Source organism: Echiichthys vipera, assembly GCF_963691815.1.
Source record: "Echiichthys vipera genome assembly, chromosome: 15".
NCBI lineage: Eukaryota > Metazoa > Chordata > Actinopteri > Perciformes > Trachinidae > Echiichthys > Echiichthys vipera.
Genome location: NC_139840.1, coordinates 27728987 through 27756652, shown reverse-complemented (window position 1 = coordinate 27756652; position 27666 = coordinate 27728987). Strand labels below are relative to the sequence as shown.

At 43.0% G+C, this 27666-nt stretch overlaps 1 protein-coding gene across 2 annotated transcripts; it reads left to right on the top strand.

Moving 5' to 3' along the window:
• Window positions 1-2346: 2346 nt before the first annotated feature.
• Window positions 2347-26530, top strand: LOC310957389 (acyl-coenzyme A thioesterase 11-like). Of its 2 annotated transcripts, none has more exons than XM_083927933.1 (17): window positions 2347-2374; window positions 11198-11401; window positions 11704-11773; window positions 11857-11917; window positions 14175-14279; window positions 14542-14677; window positions 15578-15669; window positions 15975-16036; window positions 16145-16264; window positions 16415-16553; window positions 18102-18157; window positions 18452-18518; window positions 19944-20027; window positions 20114-20247; window positions 25065-25232; window positions 25318-25444; window positions 25531-26530. In XM_083927933.1, the coding sequence occupies exons 2-17, from the start codon at window positions 11206-11208 to the stop codon at window positions 25768-25770; spliced, it is 1857 nt and encodes a 618-aa protein (XP_083784059.1). In that variant the 5' UTR covers window positions 2347-2374; window positions 11198-11205; the 3' UTR covers window positions 25771-26530. The 2 variants fall into 2 exon arrangements, with proteins under 2 accessions (XP_083784059.1, XP_083784060.1); XM_083927934.1 differs by lacking the exon at window positions 2347-2374 and adding an exon at window positions 10854-11065.
• The last annotated feature ends 1136 nt before the right edge of the window (window positions 26531-27666 follow it).

Here is a 27666-nt window from a genome sequence, read left to right as displayed (position 1 = left end):
ATTCAGCCTTTGGTCCACTGGATGGTGACCCCAAGATCAGTGTTCCCTCTGACATTTAATAAAATAATATACAGTGCAAGAGACCATCCTGTGATGGGATCACACCAGCTATGATGCCAAATTGGAACGGGTGTAAAGTGGGGGGCAATGGCAATACTTCCTACCTCCTACTTCTGGCGCTCTTGCTCAGACCACACCCATCTTTGAACTCAACCTTCATATTGATCTCAACTACACACCTGTAAAGTTTTTTTTGTCAGCACACAAGTAGGTCTATTGATCGTGAGGAGATATTCACTGATTTTGACAACAAGCTTAAAGGATAGCAAGAATATAAATGAATGTAGCTTAGGTTATCATACAAGCAGTCTTTTTGAAAATGTTCTTGAACATCCTACTGAAAACAGGCAGCACTCTTACTCTGGTGTTGGGAGGTTAAGCAGTGTGTCCTGTCGTTTTTATCACTTTTTCTTACCTGTAAAAAAAAAGAATACAAGGAAACATAACTGTCAACTGTTAATTTCTCTGTCAAGTGATTGGTTTCCCAATAAATATATTTGAAACACATGAGACGAAGCAGCAACAACATAGTTAGTGAACCCAGAGTTTATTAAAAGAGTGTTTTAAAGACTTACCTAATGGCCCCTGTACCAGCTCCTCTCATAGTAAAGTCCATTCAAGTGGATTACCTCCCTAGGGAGGTGTTCCAGGCACGTCCAGCTGGGAGGAGGCCTCGGGGAAGACCCAGGACCAGGTGCAGAGATTATATCTCCACACTGCCCTGGGAACGCCTCGGGATCCCCCAGTTAGAGCTGGTTAATGTGGCCCGGGAAAGGGAAGTTTGGGGTCCCCTGCTAAAGCTGCTGCCCCTCTGATCCAACCCCGGATAAGCGGTTGAAGATGAGATGAGATGAAGTGCCGAAAAAGACCATGGGATGATTTTGCGTCGAAATTACGCTTTAATAGGCACTAATAATGAAAAAGAAAGAGGCTATAGCCTAGGGCCCCCTGAGCCCTTGGGCCCCTGGTCCAGGGCCCGGTAGGCCCGTTCGGTGATCCATCCCTGCTCACAATGTGAAAACAATATCAGCATGACCGTGGCAGCTGGTAATAACATACTGTTGATTGATTGCCACAGGATTCCATCTTGTCACATGAAATAGGCCCTTTCAAAAATACTAAGTGGGAAGCCCTGCTGTGCCAGCTGACAGATAATGTGCAAATGCAAGCATATTTTGTAAACCACACCAGGCACAAACAGATCCACTGTATGTGCCGTGAGAGGCAGCCTGGTCCCTCTGACAGGAAGGGCCAGCACGAAAGAGTGAAAACACCTAGAGCACATACAGGTGCTGCTCAGAGGGAAAACCAGACACGATCTGTGCTGTAATGGAAGGACTTCGCTTTGGTTGTCCACACTGCAGCTACAGACCTACTGTACATTGAGTTATGTCAAGTTACACAACGATACACACGCAAATACCGGAAGTCACTGGAGTCCCTGGTACACTAGTTTTTCACGTTAACTCTGGGTTTAAATCTATTCTCGTATGCTATGTAGCAAAAGACGTCATGACCCGCTAAGACATATATCCATGAAGCGAAATTCTCCAAATCTCCACCAAACTTTAATCCCTTCAAATTTGAATTCCGTAACTTTTTGGAGTCTATCCAGATTATTAATAATAAGAAATGTAATTATACCACAGATAAGTTACAGGACTTTTTAAAGATGTATAACAGTATAGCCCGCGTCTTAATTGAAGTCATTTACATGTATCTATTCTACTTTATTTATTGTCTTTTTTCCCGATGCCTTTGTATATTATTAAGTATTCTTATGTAATGTCATTATAATGTAACGTGTATTGTTTTCTGTAAGGAGAACTGACTGTCTTTACACACACTTCTATCTTTGTCAAGCATGATGCCACGCTGTTCTGTTTGTACGATATTTGTTCAAATTGCAAATGAAGACTATTTAAAAAAACAACAACAGTATGCTGTGTTAATCCGTGTGTGTTTGTGTTTGTTGGCAGTGTACGTTACTCAGGCTACATTTGAGGAGCTAAACGTCAGACTGCAGTCATTTTGAGAAGCCCAGCATAAATCCCGCTGCTTCATAATTATTCACTTCGCTTCAATGAGAAACATTAGTGAAATATTGTTTTCTGAATGAAATCTTAGAGGGTAACGTTAATAAACGCGAACACTAAACGCATTTGAAAACGTATCGTCGTGATAAGGCTTTATTTTGAAATCTCTCACCGGAACACCTGTCCTGACAGAAACGTCTTCGCTAACATCCCGCTTCACTTGCTGGGGTTCAACCGTACGGTTTAAGTGACAGGCTACTTCCACAGGGCGCTGTCAGGTTAGTGACTAACGTTACACAGTCAAGTGAACTGACATGTTGTTGCACGTTTGGGTTGTTCAACTGTCATTTTAATCCGTGGTTACTCAGCAGCTAGTAAACGTGTCGTTTTACATAAGCTAACTCAAGGTGTGGGATGTTTTTGACTTTTGCTGAAGACTCATTGTTTTTATGTGTGCACAAACGTTATGCGATAGCTTCTGTTAGCTCTACATATAGACACGCAAATGTTTGGGTTTTACAGAATAAAAGTGGTTTAAAGTAACGCTAGTCTTCCATAACGTAACTTTGTCAAGTTTAGGCTGTGTGTTTTCCTTTCTTCTGTCATGTAACGTTACAGTTTAAGACAAAATACACACTTCTCAGACTACTGGTCAAACTAGTTACCTTCCATTTTAAACGATGTTCAAATCAGTGTGGCGGATATAAAGACGGACTGTAGAGACTTCACCGAGCTAAAGAGAAGAGAAAAGAGAAAAAAGAGAAGAGAAGAGAAGGGTAACGGGTGCATTTGGGATCCACTGAGCAGCAACATTCATGTTATACATGTCAGTCATGTCATCTTCAAACCACCAGACTAGAAGCCTGTGGCCTCATACAGTGAGCTCTCAGCACACATTCACAGCATTGTTTGGCTTTCTAGGTCTGACAAAGTGATTGTGACGAAAACTGAATCCCTTTACAGGAAGCTGTTGCAGTAAACAGCATGTCGCCATCACTGGCTCATGTATAGCCTAGTAATCATCATGTGTCACAGTGTGTCCTGATGTGTCATTTATTGAGGACATTGCCATGAAAAGTTAGAGGCTGAATATGTAGAATCTTTATGAAAAGCTTTATTTAAAAAGAATAATGCACCTACGGGGTGTTTTAGGTTTGACGATGAGTGTTTGTGTTTCCATGGTAGCAGCCAATAGCGTTGGGCGTTGCTGGTTGCCAGGGTTGTCTGTTGTTGGGTGCAGCTACTGTAGGCTGGCACTGGCTGAAATGGAGTTTGCAAACCCTGCAGCTGCTTCGGAGCCTCAGTGAAGGGGGCGTTATTTGTCCCAGCAGCTGAGTGAGCGGAGACGGGCAAAAACCAGAGTCAATATAGGCCGATTCACCATGAATTCAATATTCGTTCTTCCAGGTGGCAAAAACGGAAGCGTTCTCCGATGGCACTACTAGTAAACAAGCCCATCCGTGTCATTTAACCAGAGTAAATGGCTTGAATCAGTATCAGAAATACTTTAATAATCCCAGGGGGAAATTATTTTCATTACAAAACTCCAGATATACAAACAACAAATATTAAACAGACTATATATATTAGAAAAACAGAATATACTAGAATAACTATATATATGAAATATCAAATTTAAATTTACAGAAATGAATATTTACAGCAGTGAAATATATACGATCTATAAGATATATAAGATCAAAAATACCAGACTAATGTGCAAAAGAACAGACTATCTGTGGTTGAGTCTGAATCACAGAGAGGCTGGAAAGATTTCCTGTGGCTCTCTGTGGTGCATCTGGGTGCGAGGAGTCTTCTGCTGAAGGTGCTCCTCTGCTGGGCCATTGTGTCGTAGAGAGGGTGGGAGACATTGTCCAGGATGGACCGGAGCCTGGACAGCATCCTCCTCTCTGCCACGGTCCGCAGGGTGTCCAGCTCCTCCCCCACGACATCACCGGCCCTCCTGATCAGTTTGTTCAGTCTGTAGGTATCTGCGACCTTCAGCCCACTGCCCCAGCGAATGTGACAGCAAAGAAGATCGCACTGGCCACAACAGACTCATAAAACATCCTCTTCTACTCCTCTACAGTGTCCACAGGGACCCCCTGGATGGAGACAGGGGTCACAGGTGTTTTCACCCTCCTCACTATGAGCTCCTTTGTTTTAGTCACGTTGAGCTGCAGATAATTCAGCTCCAGGTGACAAATTGTCCAGAACAGTCCTGTATTCACTTTCATCCCCCTTTCCAATGCAGCCAACTATTGCAGAGTTATCAGAAAACTTCTGAAGGTGGCAGGACTCAGGAGGCAGGAAGAGGGTGAAGAGAAAGGGGGAGAGGACAGTCCCCAGTGGGGCCCCAGCGTTGCTGACCACCCTGTCAGACACACAGTTCTGTAGGTGTACATACTGTGGTCTGCCCATCAGGTAATCCACAATCCAGGACACGATGGGGGCCTCCACCTGCATCGCAGACATCTTCTCACCCAGTAGAGCCGGACGGATGGTGTTGAATGGACTGGAGAAGTCAAAGAATATGACTCTCACAGTGCTCGCAGGCTTGTCCGGATGGCTTTAGACTCTGTTCAGCAGGTAGCTGATGCAGTCCTCAACTCCCAGGCGGGGCTGGTAGGCGAACTGCAGTGGATCAGTGAAGGGCCTGACCATAGGCCTTAGCTTCTCCAGGGCGAGTCTCTCCATGGTCTTCATGATGTGGGACGTCAGGGCCACGGTCTGTAGTCCTGAGGGCCACTGGGACACGGCGTCTTTGGCACAGGCACGAGGCAGGACGTCTACCACAGCCCAGGGACCCTCTGGAGGTGGAGGCTCAGGCTGAAGACTTGACTCAGTACAGCTGGGGGGCACAGGCTTTAAGCACTCTGGGAAATACACCGTCTGGGCCTGCCGCTCTGCCAGGGTGGAGTCTTGACAGTAGTCTTCTCACCAGGTCAAGGATGAAGGACACTGTAGAGGTGTCCGCTGGGGGAGGGCCGGGGTCATCAGGTTGTGGAGGACATGATGTAGAGCAGGGGGGAGTAGTGGAATAGGTAGATGTGAAGTGAGGTGGTGAGGGGCAGACAAGGGGTCTGTAGGGAGGAGGAGTAGGGGGAGGTAAAGTGGCATTAGTTGAAGAGGAGCCAGCAGCAGTGTCATGTGGGGGATGGGCCGCAGTATCAAACCTATTGAAAAATAGGTTCAGTTCGTTGGCCTGGTCCACACGGTCCTCCAACCCTGTGCTACCAGTCTTCTGGAACCCAGTGATGGTTCTCATGCCACTCCACACGTCCCTATAATCGTCTTTAGCCCCCCTGATTTTCAGTTTCAGTGCCCCCTGCACTCTCCTCACCTCATCACTGTTGCCATCTCTGAACGCTCTCCTCTTTTCATTCAGGATGGCCTTAATGTCCTTGGTGATCCAGGGTTTGTTGTTTGTGTAGCAGGTTACAGTCCGAGCTGGGACATTGCAAAAATTGATGTAGTCTGTGATGCACTCAGTGAGCCCATCGATGTCCTCCCTGTGCGGCTCATTAAGTGCAGGCCAGTCAGTCACTTCAAAGCAGCCCTGCAGTGTCTCATAAGCCTCCTCCGACCACCTCCTCACATTCCTTGTGGTCGTATGCTTCCTCTTTTGAGGTGAACCAGGTCATGATCTGACCTGCCTAGAGGAGGGAGGGAAAAGGAGATGTATGCATCCTTAATGTTAGCATAAATCAGGTCCAGAGTCCTCTCCTTTCTGGTAGGACAGTTCGCGTACTGTTGGAAGGTCGGCAGAACTCTATCCAAGGTGACGTGGTTAAAGTCTCCCGACATGATGATGAGGGCACTGGGGTGTTGAGTCTGGAGATGGTGGTGTATATGATGCTGCAGGCAGATGCTGGGTTTGCGGAGGGAGGGATGTACAGAACAACAGTGATGACATGTGGGATCTCTCCAGGCAGATGGTATGGACGTATTTCAACGGCCAGCAGTTTAGCATCTGGGCTACAGAGCTGTTCTTTAACTGTGATATGACCAGGATTACACTGCTGTTTACAAGAATGGAAAGCCCCCCTCCTTTCCGCTTACCGCTCTTGGTGCAATCCCGGTCAGCCCTAATGGTGTGGAGGCCATCCACTGTGATGTTCTGGTCCGTGATGTCCCTGTGCAGCCATGTCCATGAAACACATCAGACTGCATGCACGGTACTGCGGGTGGCTTTGCGTTAGTGCCGTCAGTTCATCCATTTTGTTGTACAGAGACCGTATATTTCCCATAACAGCAGAGGCGAGACACGGCTTAAATCTTCTCCTCTCCATAAGCCAGTCCTGTCTCGACCCTCCTCTATTGCCCTGACGTTGCTTCCCACCTCTGTGTCCCCGGTGTGTTTTTCTCCAGAGTTCGGATGGAATATCAGCTGCTCTGGCCGCTATGTCGGCCAGCATTAGGGCGATCAGCTGTTCTCCGTAATAAACAAAGGCAGCGTGTCCCAGTGGAAGCGGCACTGATAAAAGACTGCACGAAGAAAAACACGAAAACAATCAAAAGTAACCTTATTGTAGAGGGCAGAACTTCACAGAAGTTAGGGTGCAGAAACAGAGCAAACTAAAAAGTTAAGAAAGAAAAAAAAGCAAATACAAAGGCTAGAGCAGTAAGAAGCAGCATGCAACTTTTTGCGCATGCGCACTACATTAGAATTACTGGGTAATCTGCACTGAAGGGGAGGTAGAATTTATTTAAACACTTCTAAGAATCTACAAGTTAAGTTTCATATTTGTACATAGGCATTTACAAATTAGTACACGAAAGTGACTTTAATGAGAGAACGCTATCAAACATTTGGGCGACACTCAGCCTGAGCGGCTCAGGTAGTGGTTTACATTAAAAATGACTTTAAGACTTTACAGTATATTTTGGAGCTGTTAAAGCATGTCCTTTTATTGTGAAGGACTGAAATATGGTCCTGATGTTTTGACAGCATTGATGTTAATGTGGACGATCACCAGCTCCCAGTATTTATTATGGCAAGAGATTGGGGTGTCCGACTAATTCACCTGTGTTAGCGTCCTTTTGACCACACAAAGATAAATCAGGCCGTTAAAACCATATTTTGTTACAAAGATAAGAAGTTAAACTTTAGTACAACACCATTATATTAACTCTAAACATTACACCATCATTTATATTTGTAGGTTCAACAGAAAGTTTGATAGAATTTAGCCAGAAACTGTCTGACTGGTGACAAATATCTCTTCTCTGTGAGAAAATGTCTCCACAAACACAATGATGGAGGTTTGGTTCCCAGTCTGCCCCGTTAGAAGAGGCTCCTCCTCGACCAGGCGGTGGAGGCCTTCTCTGTAGCACCAGTACTTTTGATCACGTCCACTCGCTTTAACCACAGGTCCAGCTAGATAAATTTAGTATTTTCTGAAGGAAATCGATAAAACCCTTCACCTTTCTTCAGGTCAGGGAAGCTGCTCACGTTCTGCCACCAGGAAGTGTCATGACGCCTGTAGTTTACAAACATTCTGAAATGCCCTATCGGCCAAGCATTCACTCTATGGACTGAGACAAAGGAGTTCAACGGCATTAAAGCACACGCCCAAATGGCTACGTTTCTCTTTGATCGATAAAATCTTGCTAACTGCTAACGCTAACTCCTCTGTAACACTTGTTTTTATGGTGTGATTTGCTGGAGGGGATGGGTTCAAACAGGCTCAAACAGAGTCCGGTCTCCTACTGGGCTGGAATTTTTTTTTTGTTACGACTACAATCTTGAGACACTAGATGGTGGTGTTCTGCTCATTCTCCATAGTCAACCTTTAAGATCACATAGCTGTAGTACTGCAGTCCAGTCTTGGTCTCCAGACTTCTTTGAAGTCTTGTACTTGGTCTGGTGTCTTGTTGGACTCAGAATTGTCTTGGACTTGGCTATTGAGAACTGGTGAAGTTGTTCCTGGCTGCTGATTCGGAATCAGTTTTACAGAATGTTGCCTAAATTCTCGATCTGTCCTTCTTTCCTCTCTTTCTCTCTTCTTTTCTTCCGCTCCAACCGGTTAAAACAGTTGTCCTTCTTCCATAGAGCTGGGTCTGTCCCACGTTCCTGCCTGTTGTAGGGAAGGTTTTCGTTGCCACCGTACTCTACGGGTAATTGTTTGGAATATGTAAATCATAAATAAGTCATGGAGTGTGGTCTATACCTACTCTAAAGTGTCCTTTTACACAGTAGGTTTTGTTATGATTTTGTTATGATTTGGCACTATAAATAAAATTGAATTGAAATGAATTGAAGTGAATTCTATGAATTTGATGTTAGAAGATCAATCTTGTTTACAGATCCATCCTAACTCTTTAGTCACTACATTATCATTGTGAAGTCACTATTGCCTATTATGATCTTGAACAGGATTGATTTGCTTGGGACTCAGTCTTGACTTTGTCTCGACTGGACCCGGTCTTGGACTTTATTAAGTTGGTATGGGCTACTACTACTGATTATTATTGATTAATCTGTCAATTATTTTCTCGATTTCTTGATTCGAGTTGTTTGGGATATGAAATGTGAGAAAATGGTGAAAGCGAATCAGTGTTTCCTACAGCCCAAGATGACTCAAATGTCTTTTTTGTCCACAACTGAACCTTGTTTCATTTACTGTTAAAAGATGGAAAGAAACAAGAAAAAAACTCACATTTGAGAAGCTGAAATCAGAGAATTTTGAATTATTTTCTTAAAGAATTACTCAAACAGGTAAAGTGATTGTAAAAATAGTTGGCGATTAATTGAATAGTTGACATATAATTGATTAATCAATTAATTGTAGCAGCTCTAGTCTTGACCACAGCTGGGACAGGTCTTCAGGGCATCAGCCCAGGAGAGAGGGGCTGTAAGCTTTGTTTAAAATGTAATCCTCATTTCTTATTGGAAAGTCAAATTATCCAGTCAAAACAAGAGATGCCATCAAATGTTAACTATCTGCAAATATCTAGAAGTTTATTATATGTTTTCACAATTCATTCATTCAGCCAGTTAGTTAGTTATCGCTATACAGTACAATGTGCCTAAAGTTGGGTACCTTTTTCTATGGAAGCCCTGTGTTCATGGTCTAATTTAGTTCAAGCTGCCTTCATCTCCTACCATCAAACAGGCAGAGGGCAGACTCTCTGCAGCTTGACCCGGCCTTATTTAGAAACTTTTTTTGGATCGCAATTTGAGTTTTAATTTTAACACAGAGGACACCTTTAGGAGGTGAATTGCCAAGTTCACTGGTTATAGATACAATAAGTAAGATTATACAAAGAAAATTTAGTCCTAGTGTGTCTATGACATTCAATTCTGATGACATCAACACATTATCAATTAATTTCAATTCAATTTTATTTACAGTGCCAAATCATAAAAAAAGTTATCTCTATAACCTTTTAATGGTTTACACAGTCCCAACAATTCCTCCATAGAGTACACAGTGGCAACGAAAACCTTCCCTATAACAGGCAGGAATGTGGGACATACCCAGCTCTGTGGAGGACGGACATCTGTCTGCACCGGTTGGGGAGGAAGAAAAGGAGAGAGAAAGAGAGAAAAGACAGACAGATGGACAGAGAGAGACAAAGACAGACAGACAGACACTTCCAGAGATGAAGCAACCACAAAAGTAACAATAACTATAATAATATCTATAGTAATGTGAATATGACTTATATGTTATAGCAGTTAATACAGCAGAATAGTAGAAACAGGCACAGCTAAGGTGATAGAATATGACAATGATAATAATTATGGTGGTAAATATGATCAGTGATGAGTAGTGGTAATAACAGCTGTGATACAGTGAGATATATTACTGATGATGTTTTTATGGCTACAAATTTTATCATTTATAAGACCAATGATAGTTTATATGACTAATAGTTATAATAGCAGCAGGAAGCTTCATGCAGGACCACGGCAGCAGGCACCACCACGATCAGCAGAGACCTGCGAGACGACAAAGCACAAACAACTCCGGGGAAGAAGTTGAAATAGTAACATGCATTTATGTGACATAAATGATACAAACAGTAATGAGAGAAGCTCAGAGGATAAGGTAAAGGCAACAATGTTAATGTCTTAATATCCATTATTTGGCAGCGTAAGATTTATCTTTGGTAGAAACGGCCCCAGAACCAGCTCTGAGGTGGTTAAAAACTGACCAAGACGACCGACCTAAGACTGAAATGAATCTCACATTAAAGGTTGAATATGGAGAATGTGCAGAACACCGCCATCTAGTGTCTCAATATCGTAGTCGCAACAACAAAAAATAATTCCAGCAGTCAGGTTGCCAGGTTTGGAGTGTGTCAGTGATCAGTCTGCTCCATGTCAGTGATGAATCAAACAGGGGAACCACTCATTTGGTCTCATCAATTCATTTGACATCAGTATTTAACGTTAGCCATTCTTCACCTGGAAGTCTTTCTGTGAGTGCTGTGGAATCCATTAGCTAGCTTTCAACTCAAAGTGACTTCAAACCTGGAGACAGACCCGACCCAGTAGCCTACAGGAGACCAGAGTTTGTGTCTGTTTGAGCCTGTTTGAACCCGTCCCCTCCAGCAAATCACACCATTAAAAACAAGTATTACAGAGGAGTTTGACTGACAGTTAACGTTAGTCGTTAGCTGTTATTTGTTAGCTGTTCCAGCTAAGTAAAGATGAAAGTGAAGTTAGCAATCAAGGAGAACCGTAGCCATGTGGGCGTGTGTTTGAATGGCGTTTCTCTCCTTTCTCTCAGTCCATGGAGTGCATGCTCGGCCTATAGTGACTCTGGTTTTTGCCCGTCTCCGCTCACTCAGCTGCTGGGACAAATAACGCCCCCTTCACTGAGGCTCCGAAGCAGCTGCAGGATTGGCAAACTCCATTTCACCCAGTGCCAGCCTACAGTAGCTGCACCCAACAACAGACAACCCTGGCAACCAGCAACGCTATTGGCTGCTACCATGGAAACACAACGGGACAGAAAGTCATTGTCAAACCCGTTAAAAAAATGTTTTAAATATTAATTCAGACTAAATACGTATACAAAATAATTGAAAAATATAGCTTTTAATGAAGATTATAAATATTAACCTTTAAGATACTCTTCCACTCTCAGCTTTGAAGATGAGTTCCAGACTGTCAGGTGATCCGGAGAAAGAGGAGGAGGAAGATGAGGAGGAGGAGGGGGAAGAAGAAGAGAGTGTTAACCCGACAGAGGTGAAAATGAGTCAGATAGTGATGCCCTGTCACAGCAACCATCGACAGGAGCTGAGCGTGGGACAGCTGCTCAAATGGATAGACTGCACTGCCTGCCTCTCTGGTACTGTGTGTGTGTGTGTGTGTGTGTGTGTGTGTGTGTGTGTGTGTGTGTGTGTGTGTGTGTGTGTGTGTGTGTGTGTGTGTGTGTGTGTGTGTGTGTGTGTGTGTGTGTGTGTGTGTGTGTGTGTGTGTGTGTGTGTGTGTGTGTGTGTGTGTGTGTGTGTGTGTGTGTGTGTGTCTGTGTGGCTGTGTGTGTGTGTGTGTGTGTGTGTGAGATTTAGTGAATATTTTCTGTTGTGTGTTGAGTGTCCGCAGTATGTTGTAACCAGCACCTGATGATATTTTTGTGTTTTATATGGGCAGCTGAGAGGCATGCTGGGAGTCCCTGTGTCACTGCCTCCATGGATGACATCCACTTTGGACACACCATCAGGTAACAGGAAGTGAGTGTACCTTCTGGAGTACGTGTGTGTGTGTGCGTATATACTCACTCTTCCTTTATGTCTCTCTGTTCAGTGTGGGTCAGGTGGTGAACATCAAGGCAAAGGTCAACAGAGCCTTTAACACCAGCATGGAGGTCAGATATGTTTGGATTGTGTTCTTTCAGTAAATCACTTATGTTACATCCAAGCTTTTCTACAACCACAGAACATATTCCCAGTAGTAGCCTTTAATTACATTGGAGGCAGAGAGAGTCATGAAAGAAATATGGGGCTTTTATTAGAGACAGAGACATGCCTTTAATTGTCATGCCTTAATTTTCTCTTTGTCCCCCAAAACATGCAAACTCCAAACTGTTTATCTCTTGTCTTCACAAATTCAGCATAATGTCCATTTATCAGAGCTAATTCCATCAGTACAGCAACATCCATGTCAGGCGTTCCACTTTGCTTTTTTTTTTACCTGAATGATACCTTGTAATCCCGGTGCAAAATCATCTTGTGGTCTTTTTCAGCGCTCACATACATCAAATAAGCCATCGAGAGAGTTTTTTGTGTAACAACTATTAACCAAGGAAACCAGGAGAGTCGCTAACAGCCGGACGTGTCTCAGACCCATCGCAAGACCTCAGTCTTAAGGGGGCATATGAAATGCATGGGGGGGCACAATAATTATTAGCCTACAGTGCGTATACTTTTAAGATTCCTATACTCTATTCACGCAGCAAATAAGCATCACGTTAAATATAACCAACATCAGTCCTAATCATTCAAAGCAAAATATTAAGCAATATTATGAATATCCATAAAACTATACAACATATTAGATGTAACACCAGAAGCATCTCTCAAACATTGCATTTTAAAGCAGTCAACAGCGGGATATGCAAGACACACACACATGCACGTACATACACACTAAAGCAGTCAACAGCGGGATATGCAAGACACACACACATGCACGTACATACACACGCACAGAACCGACTTTGAACCTCCCGGTAGTGGAGACAGCGCTGTCTTCCCTCCAGTCCCTCTTGTCAGTACACTGGGAGGCTGCGTTTCTCCGAGCATGAAAATGATCGTTCTTTTCAACCAATCATTTTGACTGGATATTTCTTCAACACAACCTGTGTGGGTTTGTCTGTGCTGTGGTCACTCACACCCACTGATCCAACAGGCAGTTGTGGTCCAAATACTCCTCCGGTCGCGGCTGCACTTGACCCGCTGGTAAGCCTCCGCTCCGTGGCCTCTCTTCTCCAACGTCAAAATCAGGAGGCTGTTGGTGGGCTTTTCAACCACTTACGAATATCCATGATGAACTAGAAAATGAAATAGTAAGCCGGCGAAAACTCACATTTCTAGGAGTTGCCTCTGCAGTAGCATGATGAGTCCCTACACAGAAAATAAAGCACCAATGGGCTCCTTCCTTTTGGATTGACTTTAATCCACTTGAATGGACTTTACTATGAGAGGAGCTGGTACAGGGGCCAGTAGGTAAGTCTTTAAAACACTCTTTTAATAAACTCTGGGTTCACTAACTACGTTGTTGCTGCTTTGTTTTCTGTGTAGGGACTCTTCTCATGCTGCTGCAGAGGTTTGCTGTTATTTTCAGCAGTATTAGTCGTTAAAAAAGACGTTTGAATGCCTTCACCGTACTGCCCCGAGCTAATCAGTGTTAGCCACGTCCAGCTGTTAGCGACTCTACCGGATACCGGCTAATAGTTGATACACAGAAAAACTCTCGATGGCCTATTCAATGAGTGTAAGTGCCGAAATAGACCAAGGGAGGATTTTGCGCTGGAATTTCACTTTAAGGTTCAAGGTGGATACTGAAGCCCCTTTCACTCAGGCACTCCAAACCTGAAATTATGTAGACATTACCTGGCAGATTTTAACATGCCAGCTCTCTACTACAAAGACTGTTAAATCTCTGAGTGAGCCACAGCTACTGATTGTGTGGAGAAAAGCGAGTGGGCGTGTTGATGTTATCGATGGACAATGAGATTCAGGAACATCTGCTTTTAAGGACCAACATTAAAAAAAACAGACAAATTCAAAGACTGGCAAGAGACTTGGTTGTTTATGACCAAATGAGACAACCCAAAAGTGAATTAATGCACCTGTCCCACCGCAGCCATGGCAACTGGCTGTAAAATGTAAACATTACCACACATTTTCATTTATCTGTGTGGAATTACTCTGTATATGATGTAAATAAAATCTTCAACTGGAAACCTTATCTAAATGAATCACTGATTTCAACTGTTACTTTGCTGTAAGAAGTATATCAATCTTTTAGTGCTCGCACCTCGATTACATTTAAAGATGTTATTACCTCAGTAATGGGATAGGAGTTTGACCATAGATGATCCCCGATGTATTCCATCCCAGGTGGGCATACAGGTGAGCTGTGAGGACCTGTTCTCTGATCGTCACTGGAGGGTTTGTCATGCATACGCCACCTTTGTTACCCAGCGCACAAACACAGGAATAAAGGTAAGGGATGTGTTGTGTGGAATACCAAATGATTTTTTAATGACCCTTTTGACTTTCGAGAATGTGTGTCATGTGACCACTGGCAACTTACAATACTGAATGGACAGCTAAATTGAAATTATTATTGGAAAGCAAAATGCAAAGCAAATAAATATAAAAACAGAGTGTTGTGCGTGTGCGTGTGTGCCTGTTTGTGTGTGCGTGTGTGTGTTGTTAAAGGCTTCTTGACAGTAAGTACACATTTACTGTCATTACCTCACAGGTGACCTTAAAGCCCATTGTACCGCACACTGAGAAAGAGCAGGTTGAATACAGTGTGGCAGCTGAGAGACGGAGGGTCCGGATGTTACATGATGACATCATCAAAGATCTGCTCTCCCATGGGTCCATCCTGCAGGGTAGCTTTGATGCACACTGCTACATCACAGCATATAGAAGACCACATAAAATGTTGCTGGGTAGCCTGATAAAGTAGAGACTGGCGTCTTGTTGGATGTAACAAATATCCGAGAGAAATGACAAAATATTATGAGAGAGCATAAGAAATATTTTCAGAGAACACAAAAAAGTATTTCAAGAGAACATTAAAAATATTACGAGAAAAATGAAAAAATATTACGAGAGAACATTAAAAACATTACGAAAGATCACCAAAAATATTACGAGAGAACACCAAAAATATTACGAAAGATCACCAAAAATATTACGAAAGATCACCAAAAATATTACGAAAGATCACCAAAGATATTACGAGAGAACACAAAAGTATTTCAAGTGAACACAAAAAATATTACAAGAGAACACCAAAAATATTACGAGAGAACACAAAAAAAATTGTGATAGAACGCAAAAAATTTCATGAGAACACGAAAAAAAATAATATAGCGAGAGAACGCAAAAAAAATGAGGATAGAACACATAAAATATTACAAGAGAATCCCATTCTAAGGAACCAATGCTGGGGCATTCCATAGCGTAACTCTGGCAGTGGTGGTGGAGGGAGATTGAGAATTTATTAAGCATTTGCAGAGTATTTTTACATACTTTCAAACATTTCTGGGCGAGGACTTTTCATGAACTTTTAAATTTGTGTGTGTGTGTGTGTGTGTGTGTGTGTGTGTGTGTGTGTGTGTGTGTGTGTGTGTGTGTGTGTGTGTGTGTGTGTGTGTGTGTGTGTGTGTGTGTGTGTGTGTGTGTGTGTGTGTGTGTGTGTGTGTGTGTGTGTGTGTGTGTGTGTGTGTGTGTGTGTGTGTGTGTGTGTGTGTGTGTGTGTGTGTGTGTGTGTGTGTGTGTGTCAGGTGAGACCGTGGCAGTAGGCCGTGCAGTGGCAGCAGAGAAGACCAAGGTGGAGAGTGTTGAACTGGTTCTACCTCCACACGCTAACCATCAGGTTATACATTTGTTTATGCATCTTTCTGTCTGCTTCTGTCTTTTTAGCTCAGGAAAAGGAGGAATCTGCAGTTATTTTCTCCTCTGTTAATTTATGGTAATAATTAGTGCTATGCTTGGTACTACTATTCTTAGATCCTCTGTGTAATATTGAGATTTTTAGTCGATTAACTTAACTGCAACATTGTATAAAAATCCATAACAAATTCAGATATTTAATGAATTCACTGGCTTCTACTGTTCATGCCCTCTCTTTCTTTGGGGGTAAGTTGACTGGATCATTATCTCTGTGTATCTAAATACCAGGTGAATACATTTGGAGGACAGATCATGGCCTGGATGGTGAATGTAGCTACAATCGCTGCCAGGTACGATCACCCACACATCTTAAATGTTTAATTTGAACGCATCAGGGCTGCGGACGTAATTATCTCTTGTTTAGTTTCTTATTTTATAATCTCTCTTTCTCTATGCAGTCGTTTGTGTCAGGCTCACCCGACTCTGCGGACCATCGACATGTTCACCTTCAGAGGACCTTCTCAGGTCGGAGACAGGCTGCTGCTGAGGGCTATAGTCAACAACGCCTTCAAAAACAGGCATGTCGAGAATCACTCATAAAGATACCGAAGATAAGATAACACAGGTCATAAGAACGGCGCAGTATGAAAAGGGTACATTGGAGAAAAATCGGTACGGTACTAAGTAAGTAAATAAGAATGGATAAAATAAGTGATTTTGTGCTGCAGCATGGAGGTGGGTGTGCGAGCAGAAGCCTACCAGGAGGAAGGGCCTAACCGACATATCAACTCTGCCTTCATGACCTTTGAGGTGCTCGACGACCACAGGAAGCCATGCACTCTACCTCGGATTCGACCCGAACCCCTGGTGAGTTTCATGTTGAGATAAGTGATCTTTGTCTTAGAAAATAAGCAATTATATATATATATATATAAAGTTTGCTCTGGCTCTAATATATAGTAGCTGTTGGACAGTATGGAATATTACTGAAAACAGAGGAGAAGACGAGGTCAGTCTTTTGTAACTCATAAACTGATAAAAGATGGAATATGTCAGTCAACACCTTCTTCAAAGACATACATAGCTAATTATTTAGCAGTTATACTGGATTTGAGTAACCTGCATGTAGGCATGGATCGGCCTTGTGTTCTTTGAAGCAGCTCTTATCACAGTGTCCTCCTCCTACATGTATGAGTCACAGAAGAGTTCAGTTGCAAGGTGAAAAGGGTTTTCTGGGTAAACATTAATTGTGAGATAGTAATACCAGCATAAACAAATGGAACCAACCCAGACAACAGCAGAAGGTCTCCAGGTCTCTACCGCTGCCTCTGCTGCTTTAAAGGTCTATAGAAAATCCTGATTGGCTGAAATTCTAGCTACTCTTCAACCAATCGATCGATCGGTCAGTTAGAAAAAAAAATCTCCACATTATTTGTAGATGAACTATGTCTGTCCTGAGGGTAGTGTAGTGTAAAGGGCACTCCTTTTTTTTTTTTTAAGGGAGTGCCGTGAATTTACACTGTGCTACAGCAGCAGCAATCATGAGGTGCACTCATCACTGTGGCTGTATTTACCCAGCCCTGTCATTACAGTAGAGGAGGGACAGGACAAATGCCTTTAAAGACCCACCGTCAGAAATAAAACTGCGCTCTGCCGCTCTCTTCTGGGCATTTTCAGAAGAGTGCCTGTTATTTTCAGCTGGGATAAAACGCTTTATTGAACACACAGTCTGTATCAAAACTATCAAGCCACAGAGAAATGCACACAGCTCGTTTTTTAAAAACTGTGTCTTTAAATGAGCCGTCAGGATTTGGGTAGAAAGTGCTGCTACAGTGCAGTCATTCCCCGGCTGCAGTGACTCGGAAACAATGACAGATTAAAAACAGGTGTATTCAGACAGACAGTATGAGAAAAATGTTTCTTTTTCAAACATTATTTTTTTAAGCCTTTATTTTATAGCACAGACAGGAAATGGGGTGAGAGAGAAGGGGAGACATGCAGCAAAGGGCCTCAGGGCGGAGTCGAACCTCGAGGACCTTCAGCCTCTTTACACAGGCCGACTGCTCTAACCACTGAGCCACCGGCCACCCAATTATGTATTGCTTGAACATTAAAGCATGTCTAGTAGAAACCCCCCAAAACATGTTAGAACTTGAAAATGAGCATACCTTTAATTCTGGCCATTGTTTTTTAATATGTATCTTGAGTCCCCCAACTTCATTGACTATATTGTTGCAGTGTCCATTTTTGATGATAATTTAAGAATGTCTGAAATGATACACACATCTTTGATAGAATTTAATATTAATAGAAACAATGTTCTTGAATGAGCTCCTGACCACCGACCCTGATGAGAGGATGTAGAATATGGATAGTTGAACTGAGGTATTTTCATTTATCTTCTTTCACTTACAGGAAGGAGGGAGGAGGTTTCAAGAGGCCATAGCTAGGAAGAAAATCAGACTGGACAGGTAACTTTTCTGTCTGTTCCCGTGAAGAGAATGTCCATTCTTAACTTTAAAATCTGTGTTTCACAAGTGATACAGTTTGAGTGATATTTTCAGTTAACTTACTTCAGTCACTAAAAATAAGAGGGATTGGACTCAGGAAAGAAAAAATGGTCTACAGTACCACTAGTGGTCAAAATCACCAGAGGATACCTCAGTTCCAGAATCTGAGCCCATTGTAGACAGTAGTTCAGTAGATTTAGATCAACAGATTAACCGTCAAAAATGCTTCTAATTGCTCTCCATTTGTTGCTTCAGAAAGTACATCATTTCCCACAAGCAGGGTGAGGTCCCGCTGTCTGTACCCTGGGACCCCAGAAACCAGGTGAGGAAACAGTTCTGGAATCACCCAGTAACAACTATATGTGCTGTGATCAATAACGTATTCAATTACAGCTCATTCCTGCAGCCATTCCTCAACATGTAAACACATGGAGAAGAATGGATGCAGAGAGAGAGAGACAGAAAACAGCACATGCTAGTCTGCTGGATGAACGTGGAGAATTTTAGCACAGCCTTGTTTATTGACCTCCATTGAACTGGTCAACAATGTCACTAGTGTTGGGTCACTAGTATGGTGCTGGATCCCATATGTCTGATGAAGGCTAGATTCCAACGCTTCAGGACCCGAGCTGCCAGCTGACATCAGGTGCTCTCTGCTACTTTAGACACCAAGACAAGACTTGTGTTGTGTGTTTGGTTATATTTACTCTCAATTAGAGAGCAGGACATGACAGAGGGATAGCTTCTTAACGATGCTACAGGCTACATGCCCAAAACAGATGGAGCTCATAACTCAAGAATTCTCTACGCTAATTAAGACAACATTTCACACGAATGTCTTAAGCCCAATTCAGACGGAAGATTGGCAACGAGACGAGTTGAAACCTGGTTGAAACTTACAACTTCTTGCAACGTGCAGGTCTGCAACGTTCTGAAACCTGTCAGTTCAAAGTAGCTGGACATAATGTGTAGCATCATAAAATATAAATGACATAGGCAGTGAGATACTTGCTGCAGCTGCATTTCTAGTTGTGATGAAACAGAGAAAATACCGCTTTATTTCCCTGATTCACTGCTTTGTTCTGGATTACGCGCTCCCTCTCCTTATTCATTGTATTGCTCGCTCAACCCTCTCTTTCTCTCTGTCTCTTTTCTCTCTCTCTCCGTCTCTTTTTCTCTCTCTTACACGCTCGTTGAGCCTCCGTCCATGACGGCCTTTCGACCAGCTGACAGTTTGTCAGTGACTTGACCAGCGGACTTTGCTCAGACCTGATTGGCTGTTGAAACAGGTGACGTGTGTTATCTTCTAAAACCAGCTGCTGGAGATTTGACAAGTTGAATCCCAGGTGATGACATCGGCCGTTAGATTCACAATGAGATGGGTCAGTTTACATCGCTGCAACTCTCACCTGTGACGTTCCAAAACAGTTTTGTTGCGAATCTTTGGTCTGAACTGGGCTTAAAATGATAAAGTAATGACATTTTCTTTCCAAAAGGTCAAAGGTCAACTTCACTGTGACATCATAATGTTTCATAACTCAGGAACAGGCAATTGATCAGATACTAAATTTGTGATATTAATCCTCAGACTGTGCTGATTGTTTAGATCTGTGAAGCTGTGTTTCACCAAAAAATACACACAAAATTTCATTGAATTCCTTTAAAGTTATTTCTCCCTCTCTCTCTCTCTCTCTCTCTCTCTCTCTCTAGTTTTGCTAATGCATATGTATGTTGTATGTGTTCCCAGGTGTATCTGAGCTATAACAATGTTTCAGCTCTGAAGATGTTGGCTGCTAGAAACAACTGGCGCCTCAGCTCTGAGAAAGACAAGGTATCTGATGGGAATTTTTGTGTTTTCGTCATAGACTTCCCCCCCCCCCCCCCTATTCCCCGTCTGATGTAATTCTTTGTTCCCAGGTTCAGCTTTACACCCTGGAACAGAAGTCCATGCTGAGTTTCAGGGTGGAATCAGAGGTGGATGTTCCTGCTCACAGAGCTTTTGGTCTGCTGGCTGAGCTGAGCAACAGACCGAGCTGGGACACACATTATCAGTAATACACACACACACACACACACACACACACACACACACACACACACACACACACACACACACACACACACACACACACACACACACACACACACACACACACACACACACACACACACACACACACACACACACACACACACACACACACACACACACACACACACACACACACACACATTACATTTTCATGTAAGTATAAAATCTCCATGAGGATTTCCTTGTGGATGTTTTAAAGGAACATCCTTTGATCTCTATTCATGAAGAATAAAACACACTTCATTCAAACTGAACAGAAACAAAGTAAAACTCACCAAATAGGTCTTAGCAAGTGTTTCCAATTCAATTCAATTTTATTTACAGAGCCAAATCATAACAAAAGACACTTTACATATGGAGTAGGTAAAGACCACACTCTGTGAATTATTCAGGATCCTTCCTCCTTGAACAGCAACAAGCCGCACTATCATTAATAAAAGCAATAACAATTATTATAGTTATAATATACAGTATTAATCCATAATAGTAATTATTATAATTATATATATATATATATATATATATTTATATATATATATATATATATATATATATATAAATATATGTAGGTACTCTAGCTTAACTGGATCAAAGGTGTGACTATCAAATGAAATATTTGAAAAAGAAAATTAATAAAGAAAAATTACTAAAAATGAATAACTTTAATTTATTAAAAACTTCACACGGAGAACCAATCAAATGTAGGGCCTTGACTCAGGTTCAGATTATGAGATTGAGTATTCTCAAATGTATCGTTAATCAAGTAAATATTAGTTAACACCAATAATTATCAAAGATAATAATAAAAATTACTCTAGTCAAACCAGAGTTCCTCGGGGCACCAAAGTTGCCCTTATATTAAAGTCTCATTAAATATATTAAACTACTAATTAAGGGTTGAACACCGATAAATGTAATAGTTTACTCAGTTGAAGGATTTAAAAGTTATTTTCTTAGTAGAGGCTGGCTCATTCATCTTTGTGTAATATTAAATAAACAGAGATATGGTAAACACAAACACTTATTAACACATTAATAAATGCAACAAACAAAACAAACAAACTACCTAAAGCTGTGTGTGTGTGTGTGAAGGTCTAAATTCAGGTTACGTGCGTGTGGTCTGTTCAGATACAGCTATAGTTAACAATAATAACTGTGCAGCATTGCTAACAAACCTCCTCCACTTGGGGCGGCCGGTGGCTGAGTGGTTAAAGCAGTGGCCTTGTGTAAAGAGGCTGAAGGTCCTCGAGACAGAGACAGTGGGTTTGACTCCGACCTGCGGCCCTTTGCTGCATGTCTCCCCTCTCACCCCATTGGGGCGGTAGTAGCTCAGTCCATAGGTGACTGGGCTGGGAACTGGAGGGTTGCTGGTTCAAGTCCCTGTGATGACTATGAATGGAGTGTGGACTGGTGGCTGGAGAGATGCCAGTTCATCTCCTGTTGAGCAAGGCACCGAACCCCCAACTGCTCGGGGCGCCGGTCACTGGCAGCCCCCTCACTCTAACATCTCTCCATTGGTTGCATGTATATAGGTCCTGTCTGAGCATGTGTGTGTGTAAAATGAAAAAAACATAATAGAGTGAAAATTGAATTTCCCCATTCGCAGGACTAATAAAGGAATTCTTCTTCCTGTCTATCTATATAATAAAAGGCTTGAAAAACTGCCAAAAAAGAATCTCAAAACCAAAATAAAAACAACTTCTTTTCTTCAACTTAACTGAATCAACACAGTCACACATAATCATCATTAAACATCAGTCAAAACAAAGTTACAGTTCTATGCTTAGCCGTTCATAAAGTCTCATAACATGTAATAATGCCCAGTTGGTGTTTAGTTACCAGTCCGTAGAAAGACGAAGTTGCGTTGTGGTTGTTCTTGAGACAAGTTTTTCAGAAAGTCTTGCACTCGCATCTCTGCTGGTCTGTTGTTTCGTCAGGCGGCTCCGCTCTGTGCTCTGCTCTGTGCTCTGCCCTGTGCAGGCGGCTCTGCCCTGTGCAGGCGGCTCCGCCCTGTGCAGGCGGCTCTGCCCTGTGCAGGCGGCTCTGGCCTGTGCAGGCGGCTCCGCTCTGTGCAGGCGGCTCTGCTCTGTGCTCTGCCCTGTGCAGGCGGCTCTGACTTGTGCAGTCGGCTCTGCCCTGTGCAGGCGGCTCCGCTCTGTGCAGGTGGCTCTGCTCTGTGCTCTGCCCTGTGCAGGCGGCTCTGCCCTGTGCAGGCGGCTCCGCTCTGTGCAGGCGGCTCTGCCCTGTGCAGGCGGCTCTAGCCTGTGCAGGCGGCTCTGCCTTGTGCAGTCGGCTCTGCCCTGTGCAGGCGGCTCTGCCCTGTGCAGGCCACTGAGGCTCCAGGATTCAGGAAGGCCGGGGAGCCGGTCAAAAAGAGACTGAAGACGAGATCAAAGTAAGCAGCAAATAAAACACTTTATACATAACATAAATAGAATCCAATATATACATAGTGTATATATACAGTGCACAGTGTGCTATAAACAATAAACAATAATAATATATACAACAAAATATGCTAAATATACTATAACAATAATAATATATACAACAAAATATGCTAAATATACTATAACAATAATAATATATACAAAAAAAAAAAACAGTAGAGAGCAGAGTTCTCTGTCAGGCAGAGGTGAGAGAGTTATTATAAAAAGTGATGGATTGTGGCAGGAAAGATTTCCTGTATCTGTTGCTATGACAGTGAAGCTGAAGCAGCCATCTGGAGAAGGTGCTCCGCTGTCTGACCAGTATGAGTTGGAGAGGGTGGAGAGGATTATACGTGATGGATAACAGTTTTTTCAGTGTCCTCCTCTCCACCACAGCCTCCAGAGTGTCCTGTTTGCAGCCAATCACAGAGCCAGCCTTCCTGATCAGTTTGTTGAGTCTGTTGGTGTCCCTGGCTCCAATGCTGTTTCCCCAACAAACCACAGTAAAGAAAAGTACACTGGCCACCACAGACTGATAAAAGATCTCCAACATCTTGCTGCACACGTTGAAGGATCTCAGCTTCCTCAGGAAGTAAAGTCTGTTCATCCCCTTCTTGTAAACGGCTTCAGTGTTAGATCTCCAGTCTGTGGTTGATGGTAACACCCAGGTACCTGTAATCCTCCACCGCCTCCACATCCTTTCCCAGAATGCACAGAGGTTGGAAAGCCGTCTTCCTCTTCTTCCTGAAATCTATCACCATCTCTCTGGTCTTGCTGATGTTCAGCCGCAGGTGATTCTGTCCAGTCCACTTCACAAAGTTGTCTACCAGTGCCCTGTACTCCTCCTCATGTCCCTCAGTTCTACAACCAACAACAGCTGAGTCCTCAGAAAACTTTTGCAGGTGACACGACCCAGTGTTGTACTGAAAGTCAGTGGTGTATACGGTGAACAGGAAAGGAGACAGTACAGTCCCCTGTGGAGCTCCTGTATCACTAACCACCACATCAGACAGAACACTGCCCATACGGACAAACTGTGGCCTGCCTGTCAGGTAGTCAGTAATCCAGGAGATCATTGTGTCGTCTACTCCCATCACCTGCAGCTTCTCCCCCAGTAGCAGTGGCTGAATGGTGTTAAAAGCACTAGAGAAATCAAAGAATGTGATTCTCACAGTACCTCCTCCACCATACAGGTGCAAATGGGCTCGTTGCAGCAGGTAGATGACAGCGTCATCAACTCCCAAGTGAGGCATGTAAGCCAATTGCAGAGGGTCTAGCAGGGCTCTCACCTTCAGCCTCAGGTTGACCAAAACCTGTCTCTCCAGCCCCTTCATGACGTAAGATGTGAGGGCCACTGGTCGATAGTCATTGAGGTCTGATGGTGTCGACTTCTTTGGAACAGGAATCAGGCAGGAAGTCTTCCAAAGCACTGGTATTCTCTCCTGACCAAGGCTCAGGTTGTAGAGGTGTTGTAGGACAGGAGACATCTGGCTGGCACATGTCTTCCCATTTCCTCTCTCTCTTCTTCTGAAGATGAAGAAGAGAGAGAGGAAATGGTTGTCCTCCAGTTTTATAGACATGTTGATGTCATCAGCCTGAAGGTCAGGTCAGCCCATGGACTAGCAACATTAAATTCCACTGCTCTTTTAAGGGTAACTGTTCACCTATCCATTTATGAAAATGATGTGACACAGATGAAAGGTGTATATTTTTGAACACTTGTGCGTTCAGTCGGTCCGATATTGCCCGTCACCCCTTTTCTTGTTGTTTAATAATAGCGACCGGATTTCCATTTTTACTGATGTCATGCTTCACGTCCTCCTTAGTTTCCATTGGTTCTTGCTGTTTGGACGCAGAGAAGAACACTGAACGTGTCTTTTTTGTGTCCGCATCAGTGAATCTGTGCTCGACCTTGTGGTCTCTCTTTGAAATCTGTGAACCTGGTAGGACTTCTCATCCTTGGCGTAACTGCAACTAATTAATTCAGAATGATCGATCCAGGGTAGTTTAAGGTTGGCTTTTTCTTTCATCACGGATTTCTAAATTCTTCTTTCGTGCAATACCCACCTGGTGGGTGGGTTTTGTTTCCTTTGGATAGAGCCAGGCTAGCTGTTTCCCCCCATTTCCAGTCTTTATGCCAAGCTAAGCTAACCAGACATGAGAGTGATGATATCATCATCATCATCATCATCATCATCATCATCATCATCATCATCATCATCATCATCATCATCATCATCATCATCATCATCATCATCATCATCATCATCATCACCATCACCATCACCACCATCACCATCACCATCACCATCATCATCATCATCTCTGTGTCCTTTCCTCAAATCAGGAAATGTGAGCTGATTTACCAGGTGGACGAAGATGACTTCCTGTATCGAGTGGTGACCCCATCAGTGCCTCACAGGGGAGTAGGTGCCCCGACTTCAGCCCGTCAGGGGGACGGGATTCTCCAGGACTTCATCTTGTTGGCCTCCAAGAGGAAGCCGTGTGGCAGCGGGTCAGTAGAATGACAGGTCAAAGGTCATATACCTCTAGCCTTCAAGATTTACTGTCAGTTATTCCTTTTGTTTTTTCCTTCTCAGAGATCCATACGTCATCGCACTGCGTTCAGTGTCCCTGCCCACTCAGCCTCCCACTGAAGGGTATAACAGAGGAGAGGTTCTGTGTGCTGGATTCACCATACTGGAGACCAAGAACAACATGTCACTGGTGATGCAAACAGTCATTTGAGCTGATTTAACAGGTGTATATTAACATAGAATCTTAACAAACTTCACCATTCTTATTTTTTGCAGATCAGTTACTATAACCAGGCATCTCCAGAGGTTCTCCCCTACATCTCCACAGATATTGCCGGCCTCTCCTCCTCTTTCTACCACACCTTCTGCTCCTGCAGCCAATACCTGACAAAGAACAGACTGCAGTCCACCTCTGAGGTGCAAACCGGCCAATACCAGGCCATGAATTCAGACAGTCCCGCCTGTAATACTGAAGCTGACACCCTGTCATTATCCCTCAACAGAACCCAGCTGTAGACAGTCAGTGGTACTTTCAGGGCCAGTTTAGAGTGAGGTCAAGCTGTTATTTATACATCATGATACTTTTATAGGTACTATCATAGGACTTTGTCCAGTGAACAAAAAGTGATATCTACACATTTTAAACTGTTTTAATGTTTCTTAAAGACGGGCATTAGAAAAGAAGCTCTAAAGATCATAATACAGTGACTAAAGAAAGAACAATGTCTTCTCAATGGGCACTGTAATATTCAATCAGTCTGATGTGAAACACAGACCTGATTTCAAAATGAATTTTTATTGCATTTATATTCCTTATTGCATTTTGACAAATGAAACAGTGTAATCTGTCAGAAAAAACTTTTGTGGGGCTCTTTTACCTTTATCGTAGCGCAGCAGATGATTGACAGGAAACAGGGGAGAGAGTGGGGATGGGGATGTTGGAGTGGAACCCGTGCCACTGCTTCACAAACTTCCTGCCTCTGTGGGGCACCTGATCTAACTGCTGAGTCACCGGGCGCTGCCCCTGATAATACTTTTTATGTTTGCAAATCAAACGCAAAAGTTAATTTCATTGTGTATCTAACCAGGCGTGGGCTTTATAGGAAATGCAGGTCTAGTTTTTGAAACACTAAGGTTAGCGTTGAGTGGTGGGAGAATTGTCTTGCTGACTGCACTTGGCACAAGGTAACATCTGTTCTTTGTTAAAAACATGGATTTGAAATGTTTGTCATAGGACTTTCAATAAAAAAATAACAGAATATCTTTGCGCCGTGTCCTTTCACTCCAAGTTCAACTGTAAACTACTCAAGATATAATTACACAACTGCATTTAATCTTTAATATAATTTGATGCTGGTGTTACAGACTCATTTGGTCTAAGGGGTTCAGAGGTATGGCTCTATCACTAGTCCTTACCTAATAACACAAGGAGAAAACAAGGGAACTGTTTTCAACAACCAGAGAGCAGCAGAGGTGGGTTAGCTTACTCGCGTAGCGGTGCACAAATATCTTCAACCGCTTTTCCCTATCAGGCTTGAGGCGGTGTCCACCCTGGACAGGACGCCAGTTTACAGAGACACTCACACTCACACCTATGGGCAATTCAGAGTCATCAATGAACCTAACACCTGCATGTCTTTGGACTGTGGGAGGAAACCGGAGAACCTGGAGAAAACCCACGCAGACACGGGGAGTCCACACAGAAGGGCCCCAGCCGGGATTTGAACCATAAATAAAATGTTAAGTGATTTATTAAAACTGTGCCTGTGCAGCATAAAATCATATATATACCCAGGCTAAAAGGTAAAAAAAAAGTGCTTGGGAAGGGTTTGTTAAACATAGGACCCTTTTTCTGAAAAATGTGAGCGGGGAACAGGACCTGGGGAACATGTACGCTCCCTCTTTAGCACACACAGTGTAACCACACCCCGAACCATCAATCAAATGAAAACCAGCCCAAAGAGAAAAGTAAAGAAAAAAATAAACAGGAAGTCGAACCTCTAACTGCTAAACTGGTCACATAGTATCCTGTAACAAGGCCACAGCAAGCACTGAGGCTGTACTGACGCACAGCAGTGCTTTGAAATACATGCTAACATACCGATTTGTACCAGTATGTCTTATGTTTACCATCTTAGTTTAGCATGTATGCATGCTAACATGCAAATTAGCAATAAACACAGTACAGCTGAGACTGATGGCTATTTGGTCATGAAGCAAAGTTTTAAACTAATATTACTAACTAATAATACTAATTTTCAACCTAAAGTTGTCAAGACATTTCACGATATGTTCTCAGCTGACTTTGCTCTGCTTAATGATGCTGCTATAGGCCCAGTCTGTAATCCTGTTCCTGATCCTCTGAGCTTCTCTCCTCTCTGTTTGTATCATTCATGTCTCATCAACATGTTA

Coding starts and splice junctions, on each gene's coding strand:
- LOC310957389 (XM_083927933.1), top strand. CDS start 11,206: ATGAGTTCCAGACTGTCAGGTGATCCGGAGAAAGAGGAGGAGGAAGAT. Junction 15,670..15,974: donor CTCCACACGCTAACCATCAG/GTTATACATTTG, acceptor TCTAAATACCAG/GTGAATACATTTGGAGGACA. Junction 18,158..18,451: donor AAGAAAATCAGACTGGACAG/GTAACTTTTCTG, acceptor TTGTTGCTTCAG/AAAGTACATCATTTCCCACA.